General features: G+C 44.0%; 1 protein-coding gene across 1 annotated transcript in view; it reads left to right on the forward strand.

Annotated features, from left to right (window-relative positions):
- The window catches only part of LOC306794548 (uncharacterized protein), a gene marked incomplete at both ends in the record, with an annotated part of 59,238 nt that extends 42,648 nt beyond the window's left edge, over nucleotides 1–16,590 (forward strand). The window contains 7 exons of the mRNA XM_079292659.1: nucleotides 4,832–5,025; nucleotides 10,811–10,881; nucleotides 11,872–12,029; nucleotides 12,968–13,112; nucleotides 15,832–15,975; nucleotides 16,056–16,275; nucleotides 16,328–16,590. Coding sequence (XP_079148785.1) covers nucleotides 4,832–5,025; nucleotides 10,811–10,881; nucleotides 11,872–12,029; nucleotides 12,968–13,112; nucleotides 15,832–15,975; nucleotides 16,056–16,275; nucleotides 16,328–16,590 — 1,195 coding nt within the window. The remainder of the gene's footprint in view (nucleotides 1–4,831; nucleotides 5,026–10,810; nucleotides 10,882–11,871; nucleotides 12,030–12,967; nucleotides 13,113–15,831; nucleotides 15,976–16,055; nucleotides 16,276–16,327) is intronic.
- Nucleotides 16,591–22,424: the final 5,834 nt, after the last annotated feature.

Genomic DNA, 22,424 nt, shown 5'->3' on the forward strand with positions numbered 1-22,424 from the left:
AGGATTTATTTGTCACCAATTCAGAATTGCACAATAAAATGCAATTGTCATCGTAGCGCAGCGACGTAGCGCAGCGACGTAGCGCAGCGACGTAGCGCAGCGACGTAGCGCAGCGACGTAGCGCAGCGGCCCTAATGTAAATGGGCAGTAAAAGAAATAAAAAGAAAAACTGAATTATGTTTCCAAAGAAAAATACAGTTTCATAGATGCATATTCTATTCTATTCTATTTTATAGAGCGGCCAGCATTGATTTACTAATTTACACCCAGATTGAGGCGCTCTAGTCCAGTCAAAGGCCTCCTGTGATAGAGGTGTGATTTCAGACACAAAAACAAACCATGAATACAAATTGTACATGTGAAATCTGCCGTGTGTGTGTGTGTGTGTGTGTGTGTGTGTGTGTGTGTGGGCACGCAGTATTTTAACACAACGCAAAACACGCCGATGGATGTTGTTTCACACCCCCGCAGAGAAAAAGACTCGGCCACTCTCTCGGTGGTGCAGTTGGATTCACCCACATGTTATCCACTCGCACACAAACAAAGACACACACACACACATGCTTCCTCATTCAGCAGCGGGGGTGTAGAGCAGAGGGAGAGAGGTGGTGGTGGTGATGGTGGGCATCATGCGCCGAAAGAGAGACGCAACAAGTCAGAGATGCAGGGAGATCTGTGGACATGAACGGGGCGTAGATGTATGATGTGATGAGAGCAGCTCAGAGAACCATGTATGAAATGAGAGATGGACAGACGGACAAACCCCATCTATTATTCCTTTCATCCTACTCGTCCATTTTAAATGGAGCCAATCATCAGTGAGCCGTCCACCTACGTCATGTCATATTAAATAGTACATCAGTGCTTTGTGTGGCGATAGACAGTGGTGGAAGAACTAGTAGTAATACCACAGTGTGAAAATACTCCGTTATAAGTCTTGCATTCAAAAAATAAATGTAGTTGAGTCAAAAGTATATTTCCCTTTGACAGGGGAGTAGAAGTATGGAGTATGAAATGGAATTATTACTGGTACAAGTACCTCAATTCCACTTCAGTACAGTACTTGAGTAAATGTACTGTAACATGAGTACTGAAACCTGTCAAGTACTGAAGTATTCCTGATGTTTGCTAAAACTTTAATTCCAGTTCCAGTAATACCAGTTTAGTTCCAGATTTCAATCAAAATGTTGTCAATTTTGACAATTTTCCTGCTTTTCTCAAACATTTCATGTCTGAGAACTTTGTCTTCTACTAAATGAAAAAACTCTCAAATTAAAGCATCGTTAGCTTAAATCAGTTTCATCGTTTGTATCCAGCGTCTTTAAGCACCAGAGAGGATGAATTTGTGTCTTCTTTCTCTTGTTGCTACACTGAAGCAGCAACATCAGCACAAAGAACCCAGCATGCATTTCTTCCAACGGGTCCACCTGTTCGGTCCTTTCTTCATATTGCATCAACAAACCTTTTCTTTCCTCCTTCCCCTCCTTTCTTTTCTTTCTCTTTGTTATTTTTCTTGTCTTTCTTTTCTCTGTTTTTTTGCTTCCTCTCCTTTATTTTCTTCTTTCTTTCCTGTATATTTGTCTATGTTTTCTTCTCTTTTCTTTTCTTTTGTTTCCTTGTTTTGTTCTGCCCTCCTCTCTTTCTTTCTTTACAATATGATTCTTTCTTCATTGTATTTTTCTTTCCTTTCCTCTCATCTCCTCCTCTCCCCTCTTCGTTTAATTTGTCTTAATTTATTTTCCACTTCATTCACCGTCTTTCCTTTCCTCCTCTTCTTTCTTCTTTTTTTCATTGTATTTTCTTTCCTTTATTTAGTTGTCCTTACGTGTCTTTTCCTGTTCCCTTTATCTTTCGCTTTCCTTTCTGCTCTCTTTCTTCTCTTTTCCTTTACTATATTTTCTTAACCTTTCCTTTCACTTTTACTGTTTTTTTGTTTCCTTTCCTCTCCTTTCCTCTCTTTTTCTTTCTCCTCCTCCTTTCCTTTCCTATCTTTTCTTTTCTGAACCTCTTCTTCAATTTCCTCTTGTTTCCTTTCCTTTGTTCTCCTCTTCTTGCTCATATTATTGTGAATAATGTTCTGCCATCAGAGAAGGATCAGCTTTCTCTCTGTCTCTCTCTCTCTCTCTCTCTTATCCATCCTCCCCCCCTGTCTCTCTCTCTCCATCTCCTCTCCACTTTGTCTCTGTGTAGAATGGGATTCAGCAGTTACCAGGCAACAGGCTAGATGCTCATTGGCTCTGTCTCTGTGTCTCTGCCTCCCTCCTCTCTCTCGCTCTCGCTCTCTGGCTCCTGTTCAGGGTTAACTGCTGTTATGTACTGTTGGTTACTCATAGCGTGGTCTCGGGGGGGCTCGGCATCCCGCCATTTTTCTATTTTCGGGCTGAACTTTTTATCATGGGTGCCGCCCGGTGAGGTAACAAGTGGAATTGCCGTGTTGCCTCAGCAGGCGGATGCAGAGACGCTCGGCGTTGTTGCCTAAAGCGTCCATCGTCTCCTAATGTGACAAATCCCTCTAAAGTCACACTGTGGGGCGTTATATAGAGGAGAGTAACACTGCTGTAGTAATATGTACACTAAGTATTGTCTGTGTGTCAAATGTTATACTTGCAATACTGTTATATGTATTCATTTAATAATATTTAACTGTACAGAAAAACAGAAGTTCATAAGGATTTTAACAAACAAATAAAAATAAATGCTAATGGATGCACAAATAATACGATACAAACAAACAAAATGCTAATAAAACAATAATGAATAAATCAAAAATATGCAGTAATACAAAAACAAAATCAAACACAAAAGAAATAAAAGAGGGTTAGTGTTATTAGACATGAATGTAAATGAAAATAAAACCAAAAAAGGACATTAACACATTTAAAAGTTGGTATAGAAACAGTAATAACATATATGAATAATAAAAAAGGAGCGAAACAAGAAGTTAAGATACAAACGAAATGAAATGGGGTTAGAACACAGATAACAAAAGTCTGTCATCATCCAAACAAAAATCCCATAAAATAAAATAATATCATCCTTGTCCAGCAAAATGGGGCCAAACTCCTGTATAGTCCAGCTACAGTATACAACTAAATCATTATGAAGTTTTTATTTTCTGAATTATAATTAAAATGTATAAAGTTTCAGAGAACATTAAACAATTAAGAAATAAATCAAAAGTAAACAGAAAAAGTTTGGATCTGATCGCAAGAATAAGAATAAAGGAGTTAAATTAAATATTGTTAATATTATTGTATCATTTACCACAAAGTCTGTTATTGTGGGGCTTTTCAGAGTCTGTAAAGCATCACTGTTACCAGTGGCGGCTGGCCAATAGAGGGCAATGGGGCCTGGCCCCACCTTGAGCCACAAAAAAAACCACAAAAAAAACCAATTGTAATAATCATAAATTATACAAATTGGCAATATTTGTGTTTTTGAACTATGGAATGTACCCAGTAATATGTGTAAAATATGATATCTGCGCAAAATATATGCTTTTCCTGCTCGTCCTCTCCGCCTGTGTGCTCTCTGCTCGTGCTCTCTGTCTGTGTGCACGACACGTCTCAGAACGCGCAGCTAGGGGGGCCAAATCGTTTTGGCCCAAAAGAGACGGGTCTATGAAGCAGTTTTGCCAATTGCTGATTAAAGATATAAATGAGTGACATACAATTTAGCCAATCAGCGCCCTAAATTTCAGCGTGGGGCCAGAACAATTTGGCCCCCCTCGCTGCGCGTTCTCGTCAGGAGAAGTCTCTACAGGCGCGAGCGCGAGCGCCAGCGCGAGCACTCCTCCTCCAAGACCCGTTTGAGAGGAGAACTTTGGCGGAGATTCTGCAGCCAAAGAGCTGATATCAGATCTGACCTCACAATCAGACAGCAGACTCGCGGGAAAGGGAAGCAGTACATGCGAAGCTTCTGTACTAGCTGTACACCAGACAGGTTTGGCTAGCTGGATGACGTCATGCTAATAACTTATTTAGCTTTTTAAAACAACGGGGACGGATCCAGCATGGACAGTTACGGGAGTGAGGGATGAGGAGGTAAGGAAACATGAGAACACCAGGACACACATGGAGAACTCTATCAAGCTACATATTAGGCAAAGTGAACATCTTTTCTTCTACATAGCTGTCCTCAGTCTCATCTGCTTAACTTGGTCATGGAGGCATCAAGATTTAATAGAGATGGTAAATTAATTGTGAAAACTCATCATAGCTTAATTTAACATCAGTATTCATAATTACACTTCATGTTTACTTCTCCTGATCTTTACCTCCTATAACAAGGTCCATAGGGGCATCTCAATAAATAAACATTTCTTTATTATTAAACATGGAAAATTTTCCACCAGCCGCCACTGACTGTTACTCTTCCTCACCTCTGTGAGGCTGCATGAGGAGGAGGAAGAGTAACAGTGACGCTTCCTCTGTTTGTTCTCCTCAAAGCTGGAACTAGAGAGGAGGAGGTGTCACTCTTTAGCTGTTTGATGGAGGAGAGCGGAGACGGCTTCTCAGGAAACACACACACACACACACACAGTTAAAGCCTTGAAGGCAGCTTCATTCACACAGAGCGTCATGTTTCTAACGATGCAACAAAGAGCTTCTGCCAAGATGCCATCAGTGGCCCGTTGGACATTACTCATGTGTTCTGTATGAAAAGAGAGAAGTTTCCCAGTCAGTGTGTGAAATCTGTGGCCCTCTTGTCCTGAGTCTCAGGACGAACGATGATGATGTGTTCGCTAATGAGACATGACACATAAGTGTTGATCACCATGGGATCTGTTTATGCGCATTTTTGTTATTTTTTTATTTTTTTGTCTCCTTAGTGACGAGGAAGAGCTGCGGAAGTCGTTTTCGGAGCTGGGCGACAGCCTGTGTTACTCCAACACCTCCCGGCCGGTGAAGGGTGAGGGCAGCTCTGGGAAGCCGCTGACAGACGAGACGCATCCGTCCGGATCGCTGCTGTACAAGAACGGCTTCCTCGTCCGCAAAGTCCACGCCGACTCGGACGGCAAGAGAAGTACGAAGACTCAGGTTTTTGTTTTATATATATATATATATATATATATATATATATATATATATATATATATATATATATATATATATATATTCAAAATTCACTCTTGTTCTAGGAAACAGCTAAACAATCTCACATCAAGGGTCCTACAACCCAGAAATTAGTCTCAAAGTCAATGTGTTTCTGGTTTAGATGTCTGAAATAAACTTTAGAGATTTAAACATTGAGTTCTCTGATATAAAATAGGTCAGTAAATACCCTCTGGTGAGTTTAGAAGCTTTTAAACATCCTCACTAGAACACTAGTCCTCCTTTAGCCTCGTGGTGGAGAAGTGAAGTCACGTGACCATGGTGGAGTTCCTTTATAGCAGGGGTGTCAAACTCATTGTCACTCTGGGCCACATCAGCATCATGGTCGACCTCAAAGGGCCGGTTGTAAATGTAAGACTGTGTAAATGTAACTACTCCCTAACATATTGTTAAATAACTGTCTCTGCATTTGATTGTTGTTTATTCAAGTGTAAAAAGATTGTACATGCAGTTATATAAATGTAAAAATTGATTTAAGCACATTTCTGTTACTGTAACATAAATCATTTTAATTTAGGGTTAGGAAACCCACATTACTCTATCAAAGATCAAACTTCGAAAGAAATTAAAGACAAATATCATCAAGAACAAGTTATTACATTAACTTTGTTCAAAGCTATTTTTAGCACCAATGTCCCTCCCCATCCCCTGGCAGCTACATCTAAGAGCTCTTCACTGATGGTCAAGTCTGCCTTCAGCCTCTGATAGACATGGATATATGTGTCCGCGTTGTCTGTGCTTTCATCAACAGCTAATGAAGAAGACAAGTAACTGCTCGTCTCTTAGATTGCTGCTAGTTCCTGAACTCTATCTGCGATGGTGTTTCCTCACAAACTGACATTTTTAAAAGTCTGTTATGCTCACATACCTTTAATCATGCACTGGGCTGTAACTTTTGTAAATGTATTTTGCTGCGATTGCAGTCTGCCTTTTAATTCTTAGACAATTTTATGTTGTTCTTGGAGGCTAAATTTAGCTCCGCGTTTGGTGTCAAAATGATGACATAAATTGTAAATTGACTCCAAGTCCAGACTCCAAGTCCAGAGAAGCAGTACGGACAATTGGAACAGCAGCTTACTTGATGACATCACCACCTCAGCTGGTCTTGCTAATGAGTTTAATCCGGGTTTTTTTCTGTAAAGTATTTTTACTGTTATGATGTCGTGTGTTCATGGACCCGAATGCAGACTCAGACAGCAGAGTTCTATTTCAAAACCAAGATAATTAATTTTTCTCAGTCAAGGGAAAAGACAGGAAATGGACAAAGTCAATAGGAGGCGTCTCCACGCCTCCACACGGTTCCAAGCCGAAAAGTGGCTAATCCTGCTGAGCGGCAGACGAAGCAGGAGGCGCGTCCTCACGCTCCGCTCGGATCTTAGCCGGGAAGTGGCCGGTCCGCGTCCGCGGCTGGCAGGCAGGCTGGATCGTCTGTGTGACACCCGAGGCTCGACACAGGAACGCCAAGACGACACAGTTGATCTCCGAGGAACTAACTGGAAGGCTTCTTCGTACAGGTGAAAACCCGAGGCTCGACACTGGACGGCAGGCAAGTTGAAAAAATGAAATGGATCGTTAGTAGCGGATCTTCAGAGAGTGAACAAACGGACTACTCACGGGTCGGAATACCAGGTAGGTAAACGGACGGACTGACAACTGGGATGAGAGTGACAGGAGTATTTATGTCAGCTGGAGGCGATCACAGGAGATGAGGCACAGCTGTGCCTACAGAGAGAGGCGCGGCAGTGGGCGGGACTCGTAGGAGGACACTACTGAGGGAAATACAGCAGAGTTAGACATAAATCCTCACAGAGCTTGACCGTGACCGGGTTGATAACTGAGACGATGGGGAATGGGCCAATGAATCTGGGAGAGAGCTTCTTGGATTCAGTGCGTAGGGGTATGTCCTTGGTGGAAAGCCAGACCTGTTGGCCGGGAAGATAGGTGGGGGCGGGTGTGCGGCGGCGATCAGCCAGACGCTTGTTTTGTTCGGAAGAACGAAGTAGGGCGGCACGAATCTCTCTCCAGACTCTTCTGCATCGGCGATGGTTGATTTGGACAGACGGGATGGAAATCTCGACCTCTTGGCTGGGTAGAAGGGGAGGTTGGTAGCCAATGGAGGCCTCGAAGGGGGAGAGACCTGTTGCCGTGGAGGTATGGCTGTTGTGTGCGTACTCTATCCAGGCCAAGTGACGACTCCAGGAAGATGGATTTTCCGCCGCTACACATCGGAGCATGGCTTCTAGCTCCTGGTTAAGCCTCTCGGTCTGCCCATTGGTCTGGGGGTGAAAGCCGGAGGAGAGGCTAGCAGTGGCACTGAGGCTACGGCAGAACGCCTTCCAAACTTGGGAGGAGAACTGAGGACCCCGATCAGAAAGGGAGGGATGCCGTGGAGTCTAAAGGCATGTTGAACCAACATGTGGGCCGACAGGAGCTTGGGAAGGTGAGCCGCCTTGGAAAACCGGTCCACGATGGTAAGGATGACCGTGTTGTTCTCGGAGGGGGGAAATCCGGTGATTAAGTCCAATGCCATATGCGACCAAGGCCTGTGGGGAACAGGCAGAGGTCGTAATAGTCCAACAGGGGTCTGTGTGAGGCCTTGTTGCGCGCACAGGTGGTACAGGCTAGGACGTACGCTCGGGTGTCATTGTACAGGACCACCTCCTGGGTCTGGCTGAGCCTCCCGCAATGCAGACTCTATCGCCCAGGTGAGAACCCCTAGGACACAGGCGGGTCGAACAATCGTGTCCAGAGCTGGGTCAACCTCGTCTGGGGAAAACTGACGAGAGAGGGCGTTGGGCTTGATGTTCTTACTTCCTGGGCGGTAGGTGATGGTGAAGTTGAAACGGGCAAAGAACAGAGCCCAACGGGCTTGGCGGGAGTTCAGTCGCCGGGCAGAATGGATGTATTCGAGATTTCGGTGGTCGGTCCACACAATGAACGGGTGGACTGACCCCTCCAACCAATGTCTCCATTTCTCCAGAGCCAGCTTGACGGCCAGTAACTCCCGGTTGCCCACATCATAGTTCTGCTCGGCCGGGGAAAGGCGGCGAGAGAAAAAAGCACACTGACGGAGCTTAGAGTCAGTGGTTGAGCGTTGTGATAATACTGCTCCTACTCCGGTGTCGGAGGAGTCCACCTCGACCACGAACTGGCGGCTGTACTAGGATGGGGGCTGATGTGAATCGCTCCTTAAGGGCATTAAATGCCCGGTCCGCCTCGGGGGACCAGGGAAAAACCACCTTAGAGGAGGTGAGTCTGGTTAGGGGTGACGCCGTCTGACTGTAGTTCCGAATGAACCAGCGGTAGAAGTTTGCAAATCCTAGGAACTGCTGGAGCTTCTTCCGGTTAGAGGGGACCGGCCACTCGGTGACCGCTTTAACCTTTTCTGGGTCCTTACGAATCTGACCCTCCTCAATGATGAAACCAAGAAACTGTACGGAGGTGACATGGAATTCACATTTCTCGGCATTGATGAAGAGTTGGTTCTCCAGTAAGCGCTGAAGGACCTGACGGACATGGTGGCAATGTTCCTGTAGGTTTGAGGAGTAAATCAGAATGTCGTCGATGTAGACAAACACAAACCGGTTGAGAAAATCCCTGAGCACGTCGTTCACCAAAGCCTGGAAAACGGCTGGTGCATTTGTAAGTCCGAATGGCATGACCAGGTACTCGAAATGTCCCAGGGGAGTGTTGAAAGCGGTCTTCCCCTCGTCCCCCTCTCGTATCCGAACCAAGTGGTAAGCATTGCGGAGGTCTAGCTTGGTGAAAATTGTGGCACCGGGTAGGGATTCAAAAGCAGAGTTGATTAGGGGTAGTGGGTACTTGTTCCGGGTGGTGATCTGGTTTAACCCTCTCGGTAGTCGATGCAAGGACGGAGACTCTTGTCCTTCTTGGCCACGAAGAAAAACCCTGCTCCCACCGGGGACGATGACGGGCGGATAATTCCAGCAGCGAGGGAGTCTGTGATATAGGTCTCCATTGACTCGCGTTCCGGTCGGGAAAGGTTGTATAGTTGGCTGGAGGGCAGGGTGGCACGGGGGAATAGTTCTATGGCGCAATTGTAGGGTCGGTGGGGTGGCAGGGAAAGGGCTCGTTCCTTGTTGAATGCCTCGCTGAGATCTGCGTACTCCAAAGGGGCCGAGGTGAGATCAGTTCCGGTAGTAGGGGTGTGGAGAGAAGAGGTCTGCCGGGGAATGGCGGACTTGAGGCACCTCGAAAGACATGTAGGGCTCCATCCGATGATTCTGTTTCCTGCCCAGTCTATCTGTGGGTTATGGTCCAGGAGCCAAGGATGGCCCAGAACCAGGGGCGTCAGGGGTGTAGAGAAGATGTAAAAACAGATCTCATGTTGGTGGTTTCCTGACACAAGCAGGGTAATAGGGCAAGTCCGGTGCGTGATATTGGTCAAGCCACTGCCATCCAGAGCATTCGCCTGAAGAGGGCATTCCAACTCCTCCAAGGGAGTCCCATGAGCGAAGGCCAAGGAGGAGTCCAAAAAACTCTGTTCTGCTCCGGAGTCAATCAGGGCCTGGACCAGTAGAGCACCGGACAGCAGGCATAACTTAGCTGGTAGTGTGAGACGGGACTTGGGACGGGGAAGTCGGGTGGAGTCGCTCGCCAGTATTCCCACTCTTACTGGCGAGCCCTCTCTTTTGGGCGCACCGGGCAGACAGGGATACGGTGACCCGGCTCGGCACAGTAGAGGCAGGCTCCTGAACGGATTCGTCGCTCCCTCTCATCCTGAGACAGATGGAACCGTCCCAACTGCATGGGTTCATCCCGATCCTCGGGAGAAGGTGCCGGAGCGGGCGAGTGCTGGTGGCCTGGGCTGCGGCGGTGAGGTGGAACTGGGGACCGGTTCGTACAGGTGAAAACCCGAGGCTCGACACTGGACGGCAGGCAAGTTGAAAAAACGAAATGGATCGTTAGTCGCGGATCTTCAGAGAGTGAACAAACGGACTACTCGGGTCGGAATACCAGGTAGGTAAACGGACGGACTGACAACTGGGATGAGAGTGACAGGAGTATTTATGTCAGCTGGAGGCAATCACAGGAGATGAGGCACAGCTGTGCCTACGGAGAGAGGCGCGGCAGTGGGCGGGACTTGTAGGAGGACACTACTGAGGGAAATACAGCAGAGTTAGACATAAATCCTCACATTTACAATCAAACTAAATATGACAACTCTGCTTTTTTCATTTTCATTTAAAATCAAAAATGATATATTATATACATATATATACATACAATTTTATATATACACATATATAAATAAATATATTTATGTGGATCAGATCCGGATTGCTGTATGCTTTGCCGACAAGGAAAACGTTAGAGACGTCAATACCAGCGGCAAGTTTCAAAAAGACTCGCCGAGATCAGGCAGTTCTAGGCGGGTAACAGTAGCGCTGAGCCCTCGGTGCTGGTTTACTGCCGGTCCAGCTCAACAAAACAACCAAAATACTTTGATATTGATCGTGTTTCAGATCCTCTCCAACATGTAATGGGTTCTTCCTTAACCAGTGCACAGGTCACCAAGTGTTTTCTGTAATCAAACAAACAAACAAACAGTTTGGACGAGGTAACAAAAATAGAAATTAAGAAAAAAGGAGGAATCAGCAGAGGGGGGGGGGGAGTTCCTTAAAGGGGCTCATGTCCAAAACTACGTTTAACGTTAACACGTTTTATCTTCTCAGCTCCGAGAGGGAAGAGAGGGTGGAAGACTTTCTCCGTCATCCTCAAAGGGCTCATTCTCTATCTGCAGAAAGTAAGTCACTCACGTCAATACAGAGTATATTTTATGTATAAATACTTCAAAAGGCTGCGTGAGAAGCGATTTGTAACAGCTACTACTTGATATTCATTATTCAACCTTTAAAATATCAGGTGACTGCGTCTCCATAAACATCCTGTTTTTACTTTTCATGGCAGCAACAAACTTCTTTCTCCTCACGATGGAGATTCAGAATGTTTTAATCAGGTCACCCGTTGACACTTCATCCCCAAAAATGTTTATCTTTCAAAGGAAGTCACTTTGCTGAACCCATTTCCTGTTTACACTCTAAAAAGTGCTGTGACGTAACATCCTGGCGAGCTCTGAGTACTGTACTGAGAAGTTAAATGTCTTGTTACCTTGATTTTGGATTAGATTTCTCCTATCCATTTTGTCCTGATAAAGATCATTTAACATCTGAGAACGTAAAGAGTTTAACACTTAAATTCCTCAAAGTAGGGAGGGATTTGTTGTAGTTTCTAAAATGTACCAGGGCTATGAGGGAAAGATTTAAAACAACAGCCAGTATAAATCACTTCATAGTAACTTTAGAGGACTTTTTGAATACATTATTTATGATTATTTAACAGTATCACTGTACCTTCAATTTAGAGTCATTGTTTGATCAGCGATGGAAATGCAGAGACTCGTTCAGGGAGCTTTATATTTCTATAATAAAAGCAATCTTTTTTTAAATGTTTACATTCAGTGTGGTGTGAAGACATCGATCAGAAAGGGTATTGTTTCGGTATTGTTACAGATTAATATAGATGAATACAGAATAATCTGATGTTCTCCAGTCCAGAGTCTAGATCAGAGACTGTCGGTTGTTTTTCTGAAGGTTTCAATGCAGTGTTTTTTATGCAGCCCTTAACTCTCCTCCAATAAAAACATGTCCTTGGTCAGCTCTCCAACTTTAATAAGTGTTCAGACACCTTGGTGTTAATCCGAGCGTTCATTTCTTATTCATAACTGCCGTGCCAGGGGGAGTACCGGCAGGAAAAACAGCTATCAGAGGAGGACCTGAAGAACGCCGTGTCCGTCCACCACTCTCTGGCCATGAAGGCCTCGGACTACAGCAAGAGGCCCAACGTCTTCTACCTGCGCACCGCCGACTGGAGGGTGTATCTCTTCCAGGCGCCGTGAGTAACGTGGAGAGAACCGCTGTGCACACGGACACCTGCACCTTAAGATTCAATCCGGAGCCCTCTTTATTTATTTTTTTAAATTTCAAACCCTCTGAAGCCAGTAAACCATCGACAATTCTAAATGTTCTTTTTTTTAATGAATCCAATAAACAAACTCCTTTTTTGAACGTTTTAAACTAAAAACTCCTACCAGATCTCACCTGCTGCACCTTGAAGCAGCAGATCAATTACTCAAGAATCCCACACGGGTGTAGCACCAAGCTGTCCACGTACTTTTGGACCATGTTCTGTAGCTGTGGCTGACTAACCGCAGCTGAGCGCTCAGCCTTTAGCAAACGACACGCTGTGCCAGCTGTGCTCATGTGCATATGTGTTGTGCAGAGCACATGCAAGAGAGCACACGGATCAATGAAACAGGATGCATATATGTATGTATATATATAGTCTGTGTGAGGGTGGATGTGTATGAGGAAAGGTGGAGGTGAGCATTTGTGTGTTATCAGGATCCAGGAAGTGGCACATGAGTGGCCACATGTCTCGGCCCCCCAGGAGGACGAACTCTGTGCTCCAGTTGCAGCTTGTATTCGTCCCAGATACTGTACCCCTCTCTGTGTATCTCTCTCCTCTTTGTCTCTCCATCTCTCTCCCTCTCTCTGTCCGTCTCTCCGCAGGGATTTAAGCAAGGCTGTCTGATTCAACCTGATATTTCTCATGGGCCCTAATGGGTCCGTTAGTGTAAAACAGGCCCCCTTTTTTTTCTCTCATGCGTTAATCCGCTCCGGAATAATTTCTTTGTCAACAGCGAGGCTGCGTTTTCTCCGATCCCTTTGATGTTGATGTTTGTAGCCGCGTTGTGATGTGAGCGTGTGAGAGGAGCTGATAAGTATGTTTCAGATCTGTTTGTGATATTGTTTTGTGTGTTATCCGTACAGGAACGCGGAGCAGATGCAGTCTTGGATCACGCGGATCAACACGGTGGCCGCCATATTCTCGGCTCCTCCTTTCCCAGCAGCCATCGGCTCGCAGAAGAAGTTCAGCCGACCGCTGCTGCCGGGGACGGTGTCCAAACTGTCGGAGGTATGAACGGCTGCTTGTAGTCCTACAGGGGGGCTGGACCTGGGGCCTGTGCTGCTAAGCAGGATTTGGGGTCAGCGGGGTAACTTCAGGGTTAACTCTGAGTTTTTTAGTCTTACGACGGAGGTTCACTTCTTACCGGGGGGGAGATCGCCATGTTTGAGACAGGCGACAACCTCCGGTTCTGCTGAGTGGAGTCAATGCTTCATGTCTTAAAGCTGCATTCTCTCTAGTGTCCACCAGGGGGCGACTCCTCTACTTCTCTCTTGATTTATTCCCTCAGTAAACATTGTAAGCATGAGTTTATGGTCTCAATCTCTAGTTTCAAGTCTTCTTCAATACAGCATGATGTTCATTTAGTACATTATGGTCCATTTAGAGTCACACAGACCATAAAGCAGGGGATGATATGGCGGGGGGGGGGCTTACTGTGATTGACAGGTTGCTGCCGCTACCAGAGACGTATACGGTGTCTCGACGTCACTCCTCCTGAGTCCAAATATGGTAATGTCTGTTGATTGGTTGCCAAAAAAAACAACGGCGACCACCGTAATCCAAGATGGCAACGGCGAAATCGCAGAATCAACTCGTATAAAAGTGCCGCCTACCGACCAATCACAGCTCGGCACGTAGATCATTAATATAATGTTGCACAAAGATGTTAAAGCCATAATCCAGACTAAAAGTAACACATTTTAAACTGACAAATGCAGAAAGAACAGCTGGCACTAAATCACAGAGTGTGTGAATGTTTAAATGAACAGAATCAGCACATCACCGCTTCATCTGGAGCACGATGGATCTGACTGTAATTGCATGTGTGTTTTCTGTTAAATGAATGTGTTGCAGATGTATTTTTATGCCGTGTGCGATGATATTTTAACCTAATTCTTTTAGCTGCAGCCGCGGCCGTGTGAAACAGAGTTTGGACGGAAATAATCAGATCTATATGCTCTAGATCAGGGGTCTCAAACTCATTTTCACTCCGGGCCACATCAGCATCACGGTCGCCCTCAAAGGGCCGGTTGTAAATGTAAGACTGTGTAAATGTAACTACTCCTAACATATTGGTAAATAACTGTCTCTGCATTTGATTATTGTTTATTCAAGTGTAAAAATATTGTACATGTAGTTATATAAATGTAAACATATATTTAAGCACATTAAACTTATTATTATAACTTAAATCCTTTTAATTGAGGGTTAAGGAACCCACATTACTCTATCAAAGATCAAACTATTAAAGAAAATAGCAAAGACAAATATCAAACAAGTTATTACAATAACTTTGTTCAAAGCTTAAAATCCTTTCAAGGGTGTGTTTGCACAATCCGACATGAAGTATTTCATGTGTTTTTAAAGCCACGTTTAAAGTAGTCTTCAATGTACTCACAATACATTTCCATTTCAAATGTACAGTAACCAGCCAAAGAGCTGCTTCTGTGTTTAAGTATCTCATCATTATGACTTTCTATCATAGTTATGACTTTCTATCTCGGAATTATGACTTTCTATCATAGTTATGACTTTCTATCTCATAATTTCGACTATGGGGATATTTTTATTATCAAGTCTAACTTTAAAAAAATAAAAGTGTTTTTTCTATTTTTTTGTGCTGGCGGATTCGCGGGCCACATAAAATGACTTGGCGGGCCGGGAGTTTGAGACCCCTGCTCTAGATGAAGCAGTGAGATTATAAATCTGTTGATTCACGCATTCACACATTCAGTGATTTATGACCCGCTGTGTTACTTTCAGCCTGAATTTTGTGGTTAACGCCTTCGTATTTCTCTGATATTATAGTTTCCTCTGTATTTGTAAAGTGCGCCGACTCGTCCATGTTTGTGATTGGTCACAAGCTGCTTACTCCGCCCCTTTTGTTGTGAATGCACTCACAGCCAGATTGAGAAACCCTGAGTTGATTTACAGAGTTGATAACCGGCTTTGTAGGACGGCTTTGTTGGGGTTAGTTAAACCACATAACCAAAAGATAACCTGGTTATGTTGAACTCGCTTCATAGTCCAGAGACCCGGCTCTGAGTCAAGTCCAGCATCCTGTGAAATTCATCCAAACACGCCGATAGAAACGTCCAACAGCAGAGTAATGATCTGTTCTGTGCAGCCATTTTCAAAAGAAGTTGACACGTCATTTTTTCATCACCTCATAGCAGAGTAATTAGAATGAATTTTTAATGAATAAACACGCCACTTAACAGCGATGTGATATATTACCCAGTGGTCATTAGTGGTTTATGACTGCAGGCCTTTCATTCCTCAAGTCGATCTGTTTACTGTTAGAATATTTAGTATATTTGTCTCTGATTCCTGGTTCCTTAGACATGTTTCCAAAGTAGAGACACAAGTCTGCCTCCATTGATTCTGAAGTCCAGCGTGTTTTGATTTTTATCACACAACTTCCAACAAAAGTCTCTCCAGCTTTATTAGTTTGTCGTCGATATCCAGGTGTAGATGACTTGGAAGCGTCTAGATCTCTTTCCCACTTTAAGGCACGCTAGAAACATTTAGAACAAACTAAAAAGTCTGAAGAAATAATAATTATAATGCTGGTAAAAGAAAATAGGAGTTACAACTGCAGTGGGATAAAGGTTAAATAAAAGACTAAAATAAAACAGGCTGAGCATTTAACAACTCTCAATGAAAGAGTTTGTTATTGTTTTCCTTCGTCTCCCTCCTGAAGTCCGTGTTGATCTTGATCTCGCAGGAGGAGCAGATCAGGTCCCACAAGGCTCGATTCAGAGCCCTGTCCACTGAGCTGGCGGAGCTGCGCTCCTATCCCCCCGACCGGAAGGTCAAAGGGCGCGAGCTGGAAGAGTACCGGCAGCGAGACGAGTATCTTGAGTTTGAGGTGAGCTGGATTCAAGAGAAAGAACGAAATGATATGATACGAAATCATTGTTACGGCTCACTCTCTGTCTCTTTTTACAGAAAACCCGGTACGGGACGTACGTCATGCTGCTGCGAGCTAAGATCCGGAGCGGCGAGGAGGACCTGGCTGTGTTCGAGTCCCAGCTGCTGGAGGACAACAGGCTGCAGAGGGCCCAGTCCAGCCCCACGCTGCAGGACAGCAGCCAGGCCAGCCAAATCAGCCAGGCCAGCAGCGCCAGGGACGGGGGCACTAGCAGCAAGGCCAGCGGCTGCAGCAGCGGTGGCGGCGGTGGCGGCGGTGGCGGCGGTAGCGGTGGTGGTGGCGGCGGTAGCGGTGGCGGTGGCGGCGGTAGCGGTGGCGGCGGTAGCGGTGGTGGTGGCGGCGGTAGCGGTGGCGGCGGTAGCGGTGGCGGCGGTAGCGGTGGCGGTGGTGGCGGCGGCGGCTGCAGCAACAGCAAGCCCCGACCGGACGGCCAGAGACACAGCTACCGGCAGGCTGTCAAGAAGTGAGACGGGGCGGGGGTGGCGCCCTGGGAGCGGCACAGCGTTGCACTGCCAGCGGCAGGCCGTCTCCCTGCATAAGGTTTTTATTTGAGATCCAGGAGGGTTTGGAGCTCTGCTTAAAGGGGGGGAGCAGGAGTGAGGGGGGTTCTGCACCCCAACGCCGACCCCCTCACCAACCAAAACCACAACGCCCTGCCCCTGGCACACCCCGATCTCCTCATGGGACAGAGGAGACGCAGACCCTGTGACTGGCAGCGTGGCCGAGGAGCACCACGTTGGTGTAGGAGGCCACAGACCTGCAGAGACGAGGCGTCTATGAGAAGCGTGCGCTGGGATGCGGCAGCAGACCGAAATGGCGAGATGAAGAGAAGCGAACGCACAGGGACGAAAAACATCCGGCTTCCTTTTTTCCCGCCTCCTTCTCCCACCTTTCGTTCTTGACCTTTTTCTGACTGATGACGACTTGCAGTCTGAATCTCCACCGACCACTCTTGACTTTTGAAGCGCTGTAACTCATCAGCACCGTTTACCAGCTCCTTGTTTTTATCTCCAAGTCACCGCGGTGCATTCACATTCCACACAAGGGGGGGGGGGGGGCATCACAGCTTTCAGCTCCTATTGTACTGAAGGTGGTATCGAGTTGAATCTGCAGACCCTACGCCACACAGTAATGAAGGCGTGGCCAGGGTGAGACGAGCCGATTAGAGGCGTCGGCTGAACTTCATAGCAGCTCATCTCATCCAGAGAGCTCTTCTTCTTCTTCTTCTTCTTCTTCTTCTTCTTCTTCTGCTTCTTCTTCTTCTTCTTTTTGTCTCTACTCGAACAGGAGATCTGTTTCCCAGTTGCTTTTGGCTTTCTGTCCCAGTGATGTGCTTCTGTTATATTTCTTGGCCGAATGTTGTTTTCCTCCGGTGATCCGCATGCCTGCATCCAGCTCTGCTTCTTTTAGGCCTTTTACTACTTTAAAAGGGCAAAACTGAGAGCTGCAAAACTTGTTCTCTGGGGGTAATTTAAGTCCTTTTTTAGTTCGTTTTTTGTCTCCCTCATGCGGGTGCCTCACCCAACATGTGTAATCTCCGTCTGTACTTATAGCCTCTCATTTATAAACCCTATTTTAACACTCACCAGGCAGACCCTGAATGTTCTTGTTTTTTTCAATATTTTTACGGTATTTAACAGTCGTTTGTTGATGTTGAACCTTTTCCTCCTGTGTATGTCAAGTGTATATTGAAAATGTAAAAGGAAAATATGCTACTCATACTCTTTGTAAACATCCAGGATGTGTTGTGTGTATATATGTATATATATATATACATATATCTCAGACTGTATATATATATATATATACATATATACAGCGCACCATCAGCTTATATTGTAGGATATATGACTGTAATATATTTCCAATATATTCAATCACACGATTGTGAAGACGCGTTGGGTGCACTCAAAGTCTCTTCTTGTAAGTTCCACAAGCGCTACACGATAATCATGTGTTGTTGTTGTTGTTGTTGTTGTTGTTGTGTTTTTCTTTTCTCTGACATGGTGGTAATAATTCAGCACAATATGAGTATTATAGTGACGCCTGTGTACCTATCAGAGATTAGTACGTGATTAGAGGGTGTTTGTGACGGGATTACACGGTGAGAGAAGCTGCCGTGGGCAGCGATCCAAAGACGGCGCATGGTTGACTACAACCCACAGCATGATTTTTAAGGGATCAGGGTTGTTGTAGGAGATGCATGAAAAAAAAGGTGGGGAATGTATAAAAATTTAAAAAGGAAGGAACTGGGCAGCCTGTTTTTTTGTTTTTCTTTTTGGTCGCCATAAAGCGCCTCATAGCATTACAGACGTGTTTCTACTCAGGCTTTTAAAAACGACACCGTGAGCATCAGAACCAGCAGGGAGAGCTGACGACATTCAGCCGTAACACACCTGCTGTACCTGCAGTGAATATGCATGACATCACATATTCGTGGGGGGGGGGGGGGGGTATTGCAGGGCTAAGTGACACAACACCTGTGTTTTTGTATTACCCGTGGGTTTGTCTCCGGTCTGTGTGAGTGCTTCCTGTCTGTCATGTCGTCATCCGCGTCGGTTCCCATGTGGTTTTGCTCTGAATGTGGATTTGTGTTTTTTTTTTTTTTTGAACACATGATTTAATATCAAGGCTTAAGCTTAGCTTAGTGTTTGCCTTTCAAATCACGTTCTGCCTGCTGTTCTGGAGCGGAGACGACGGTTTCTTGATTATGAATATTTCCTTCATGAAACTGCGTGTCTTTGGGTTTTGTACAAAAGAACTGCCAATTAATCGACAATGAAAATAGTCATTTGTTTATTTTTTCCATCTATATCTCCTCTCATCTTTCAGCTGAGTCATCTCTCAGACTTTTTCCATTCTGGTGGTTTTAAAAAAGGTTTATGTGGATATTGTTTCCATAGCTGACATCAGTTATATGACTTTAACATTACAGCTCTGTATTAATTATAGTGTTTGACTCGGCTGTTTGTAACGTGGCTGAACTGTCAAAGAGCAGCGGATGATGAGTTTGGATTAATTCAGTTACATCAGATTAAAACCAATATGTCATCAATTTGAAGGCATTTCTCAGATTTTATCCTGAAATTATCAATTCATTTTTATTACAAACTTCAGCATCGAACATTTACGTTTATTTCTGACCGAAAGAATCTTTTGGGTTGATTTTGATCATTTGATTTTACACATGGAGCTTCTCTACGTGTACCCAACTTATGTAATTTAGTGCAAATGTTCAGAAAACAATCAAACGCATGAAACGATCGAAGAGTTTATCCAGTTTTTATGAAAATTCAGTTGTTCAAATTCCCTTTTTTTGTTGTTTTGCTGTTCCGGAGGTCAACAACAGACTTTCAATCTAAAATTTGCGCTCAAGAGCTCAAACAGTTAGTCAATCAAATCATCTGCAACTATTTTGATATTCAATTGATTTTTGGTCAAACATTTTTCTCTTTCCTACATCTAAAATCTTAAGATTTTTAGCCTTTATTTGACAAATATCACAGTAAATTTAATCTATTTGGATTGTTGGGGTGTTGGTCTGACAGAAGATCAGAAGTTGGGTTTTTTCTCACTATTTCTGAACATTTTCACAGAGAAATAAAGAGAAGAATAATCTGCATATTAATCAATAATATTAACAATAATCACAAAGATCATTCTTGGGATTGTAAGAATTGGTATCGGACCATTTAACTAAAACTGAACAGAATATGGACATTTCAGAGGCTTATAGTATGCTGGAGGACGAGGACTACGCACCCAGTCCTAGTAATAAGTATTAGTACTCCTTGTAGTAACGATCCAAAAACAAACCACTGTATGAAAAAACAACAAAATACTGTGTTTTTACGGTAAACAACGGTTGTGCTGTGGTTGCCAGAATAACAAATACGATATAACTGTTTCTACTATTACAGTAAAAGGATGCGAGCGCTGCTGATTTTACAGTTAACGTTGGAGTTTGATTCCATCTTTCCCCGTAAAAATAATTTTTTTTACCGTCGGAACCGTTCATTTTTGCTGTATAATAAACATAAAGAAATTCACCATAGGTTGTCTGCTCTCCATACAGTACAGTATGAAAGAAAAGCCTCCACCTTGACAAACTCCCCAAGGCCCCCCCCAACACATCGTCACCGCTCACTCGCATCACAGAGCAGCTGCAGCATCTCCATGGCACTGGTTAGCATGGAAATGGCTGGTTCCCCTGGTGACGGCTCTTGTGATGCTGAAGTGAAAGTCACCCCGTTACCTCCGTTAAAGCAGCAGTGCATGCCCGCAGCTGCCCTTATATAACACTTCATTTTTCATTTCTGCCCACGAACGCCTCATTTCTGAATGTGACATGTAAATAAAGCATGAGATACTATGGCCTGTTTTCATTTATATTATGGTTATTAAATGAAGGGTTAATATTTAAGGTAGGTCAACATGTTCTTGTTTTTTTCCCGTCCTTGAGCTCATGGTCATTTTTTGTTTTATCTCTCTCAATGTGAATGAAGGAAATGGCTATATTTAACGCTGTTGTATGCTGTTGTGTTTTAGAGATTCGAGCCAGCTCATACAAATCTTTTTACATGTAGAGGTCTGATCTGATCCATCTCAGTGTTTTTTAGACTGGTGCAGGTGAGGCAATGTTCATTTAACGCTACACACACAGTGAGCTACATGTGTCACTGCCTTGTTAAAAAACTCACCAATGGAAATGTTGTCTGTGAGCTTCTCGTTTTGGGAGGCATAGAAAGTGAAAATAAAGTGTTTTGAAAGGTTGACTGTGTCCCAACGTCATTGTGTGGAATGAACATTTCAGAGGGTACTTATACATCAGCTGAGTATTTAAAAACGTCTTCTCCACTACATTCTAAAGAAACCAGCACATGAAATCCAGTGTTTTTGTTATTTTTACATTAAAATGTTCCTTACATAATCTGATCCAATAACATACATCACTGACGAGCCATTCTGCTGCATTATTACTATTTTAGTTTAAATACTTTAGCTACATTTTGATGGATATTTCAGATGTGAGACATTTACTTGTCATGAAGTATTTATATATTGTGATATTGCAATTTTTACTGAAACCAAGCCCCTAAAATCCTCAAAGATTATTTTGTAATATTTCAGTATTTATATATTCACATATTATCTGTGCACAAGATCCATATCATGTGCAATATATGGATCAATATATTCTGTGTTCAGTTCATTAAATGTATGCTTTGGCCAGATTAAACTGTTAAAGGGAAGAAACTACTGAAATTGAACGCATCCACAAAAATAGTACAATAAATGAGCCTCTGTGAATCAGTACCCAGGAAGTACTTTACTTGAGAACTTCCATTTTATGCGACATTATACTTCAGCTGAACACTTGTCGTGTTGTTCTTTCACATAAAAGACAGAAGTGTAAGAGACATACATGAGAGTCAAAGGCAAGGCAAGGCAAGTTTATTTGTATAGCACATTTCAACAACAAGGTAATTCAAAGTGCTTCACATAAAACCATTAAAAGCATCAAAACACAAGGCAAAAGAAAAGGAGATTTCAAAAACAATTAAAAAACAGTGTAAGAAATAAAATGCAGGAGTAAAATGCAGAAATGCAGGAAATTGATGAATATATTAATTGAATGTGGTTCAATTAAAGGCAGCAGCAAACAGAAAGGTCTTCAATCTTGATTTAAATGAGCTGAGGGTCTCAGCAGACCTGCAGCTTTCTGGGACTTTGTTCCAGATATGTGGAGCAGAAAAACTGAACGCTGCTTCTCCATGTTTAGTTCTGACTCTGGGAACAGATAGTAGACCGGTCCCAGACGACCTGAGGGGTCGGGATGGTTCATAAGGTAGCAGCAGATCAGAGATGTATTTTGGTCCCAAACCATTCAGTGCTTTGTAAACCAACAGCAGGATTTTAAAGTCAATTCTTTGTTGGACAGGAAGCCAGTGCAAAGACCTCAGAACTGGGGTGATATGATCCACCCTCCTGGTCTTAGTGAGGACTCGAGCTGCAGCGTTCTGAATCAGCTGCAGCTTTCTGACGGATTTTTTACAGAGACCTGTAAACACACCGTTACAGTAGTCCAGTCTGCTGAAGATAAATGCGTGGACAAGTTTTTCCAAATCCTGTTGAGACATAAGTCCTCTAATCCTTGATATATTCTTCAGGTGATAGTAGGCTGATTTTGTAATTGTCTTGATATGGCTGTTCAGGTTGAGGTCTGAATCCATAACTACACCTAGATTTCTGGCTTGGTTTGTGGGTTTTAACATCAGTGACTGAAGCTGAGCGGTGATTTTCAATTGTTCGTCCTTGGTACCAAAAACAATTACTTCTGTTTTATCTTTGTTTCATTGAAGAAATTCTGGCACATCCAGTTGTTG

The sequence above is a fragment of the Melanostigma gelatinosum genome, assembly GCF_949748355.1.
Source record: "Melanostigma gelatinosum genome assembly, chromosome: 21".
NCBI lineage: Eukaryota > Metazoa > Chordata > Actinopteri > Perciformes > Zoarcidae > Melanostigma > Melanostigma gelatinosum.